At 37.7% G+C, this 2,013-nt stretch overlaps 1 protein-coding gene across 1 annotated transcript in view; it reads left to right on the top strand.

Moving 5' to 3' along the window:
- Window positions 1-263: 263 nt before the first annotated feature.
- The window catches only part of LOC106868697 (circumsporozoite protein-like), a 2,725-nt gene continuing 975 nt past the window's right edge, over window positions 264-2,013 (top strand). The window contains exon 1 of the mRNA XM_014914087.1: window positions 264-291. Coding sequence (XP_014769573.1) covers window positions 264-291 — 28 coding nt within the window. The remainder of the gene's footprint in view (window positions 292-2,013) is intronic.

Below are 2,013 nucleotides of genomic sequence, written 5' to 3'. Positions count from 1 at the left end.
ATAAGTTTCGACATGCTCGAAAAGAAAACGAAAAACATCCAAATCTCCTTCAAACCACACTCTGTTATTTTTAGGAAGGACAGAACACTTGGGAGAATGTTGTTTTATATATCCCACCACGCAGAACGGGTAGTCATGGTTTCGATGTTTTGGTGATAGATCTAGTCGATTACCGATGAGCTGAAGATAAACAGTGATTGTTTTGTGGGTAGTACGGCTGTTATTTGGTAATACCATTTTAGTCAGAAGGAAAGGCAGCGCTCATGACCCTTTACAAGGCCTCTGAGATTGGTGAGAGGGAAAGTGGACGATAGCTTCCCTCCAAATGAAAGCCTAGCCAGAATCCTTGTAACAGAACTAAAAGCATCCACGGCACCAGGTGACACTGTCAAACCGGGAGACGATTTAAGTCTTCCGTCTAACTAGGCAACGGTGAGATCTGAACTCAGAAATTAATGAGCCTGAAAAAATACAAGGCAACCAATTAAACGTTAATACACGTCTACTAATCCACTGCTCTGGATTTGTACTTTGTTATATATTGACTCCCGAAACGATAGATGACCTCGGCATGATTAGAAACCGGAGCGATGAGTGTTTGAACTGATTTATTAAAGTAAATGAACTACTAAGCTCTCGATTTATTGTCCTGATGTTTCCGGGTGCTTACGTTCCATCTGTGTGGGTCTGTGTGTGTGTATGTGTATGATTTGTTACTTCAAATGCTATCTTTTCAATATCCTACTATGCTTTCAGGTCATCCGTATTCCTAACGACAGTTTAAAGACCCCCGTCGGTCACAAGTGACTATGGAATTGCACCTTATTCGGTACAAGTCTGAGCAAGGTTGTTTGTGGAAGACCAGCCAGCAGTCACCCATTCATACTAATCTCTCCTCTTCACGCCACCGATGTTATCCAAAGGAAGGGCAAAGGCAGATACAACTTGGCACTACTGACGTCGTAACTTATAAAATATCTACACGAGTGAACTGGAATAACGTGAAATAAATTGTCTTGCTCAAGAACACAACACACATCTTGATCCGAGAATCGAACTTACAACCTCACGAATGTAAGCCCGACGCTCTAACCAGTGAGCCATGCACCTTCACAGCTTAGTGGACAACTTAGAGCGTGAATAATTATGGAGGCCTGTCATATATACACCGTATCTTAAAGGAAGGGAAATAAGATTGTGTAACACTAATGGCTTTCTCAAAATGTAAAGTGCAAGTAAAATATAGTTTGCTGTTGTTTAGAACCAAATCAGTTTTGAATGAACAGACATACATAATCAAAGGCATCCCAGCCATGACAGTCCATCTTGTTTCGGGCATAATGTTTATTAGACTGCATAAGCCACTGTTCGATTTACTTTTTTAAAAAACAAAGTATAGATTTGACAGGAGGCCTTTTAGCTGCTATTTTTAGCAGTACCTAACGTCTATCTAGAGGCTTCCTCGTTGGCTCAAGAAAATAGTTTATACGCTTTTGTTATATATTATGCTTAAAACAGATTTAAAAGATGGTATGGCATTCATCATTTCTCAAAGTTGCAAAAGATATAATTCCATTATGAATAGTTGTAGACGAGATTCGAAATCATTAATACTCCTTTTGTTGTATTCTTGGGCATGTCTCTTTACTTCCTCTACTGACCTCACTTCAACTACGATAGAAAACATATTTCAAGATTCATTATTAGTCTGTAAAAATATCCACATCTAATACAACTGTATGAACCCAAATTTGAGATAGAGTTACAGCAGATCCACTATTTGACTAGTATTTATTTCATCAACCACAAAAGATGGATATGAAAGTTGATTAAGGTGAGATATACTAACAATATGTAGGGATATCATTAAATACCATTTCGACCATACAATGTCCTCTAACAACGTTAAATATCGTTTCAGCTATAAACTGTTCTCTTTCCAAGTATTAATATCATCTCGCATCAGATGAAACCTCTAAGATATATATATATATATATATATATATATATATA

Source organism: Octopus bimaculoides, chromosome 3 (genome assembly GCF_001194135.2).
Source record: "Octopus bimaculoides isolate UCB-OBI-ISO-001 chromosome 3, ASM119413v2, whole genome shotgun sequence".
Classification (NCBI taxonomy): domain Eukaryota; kingdom Metazoa; phylum Mollusca; class Cephalopoda; order Octopoda; family Octopodidae; genus Octopus; species Octopus bimaculoides.
This window is presented reverse-complemented; position numbering and strand designations above follow the sequence as displayed.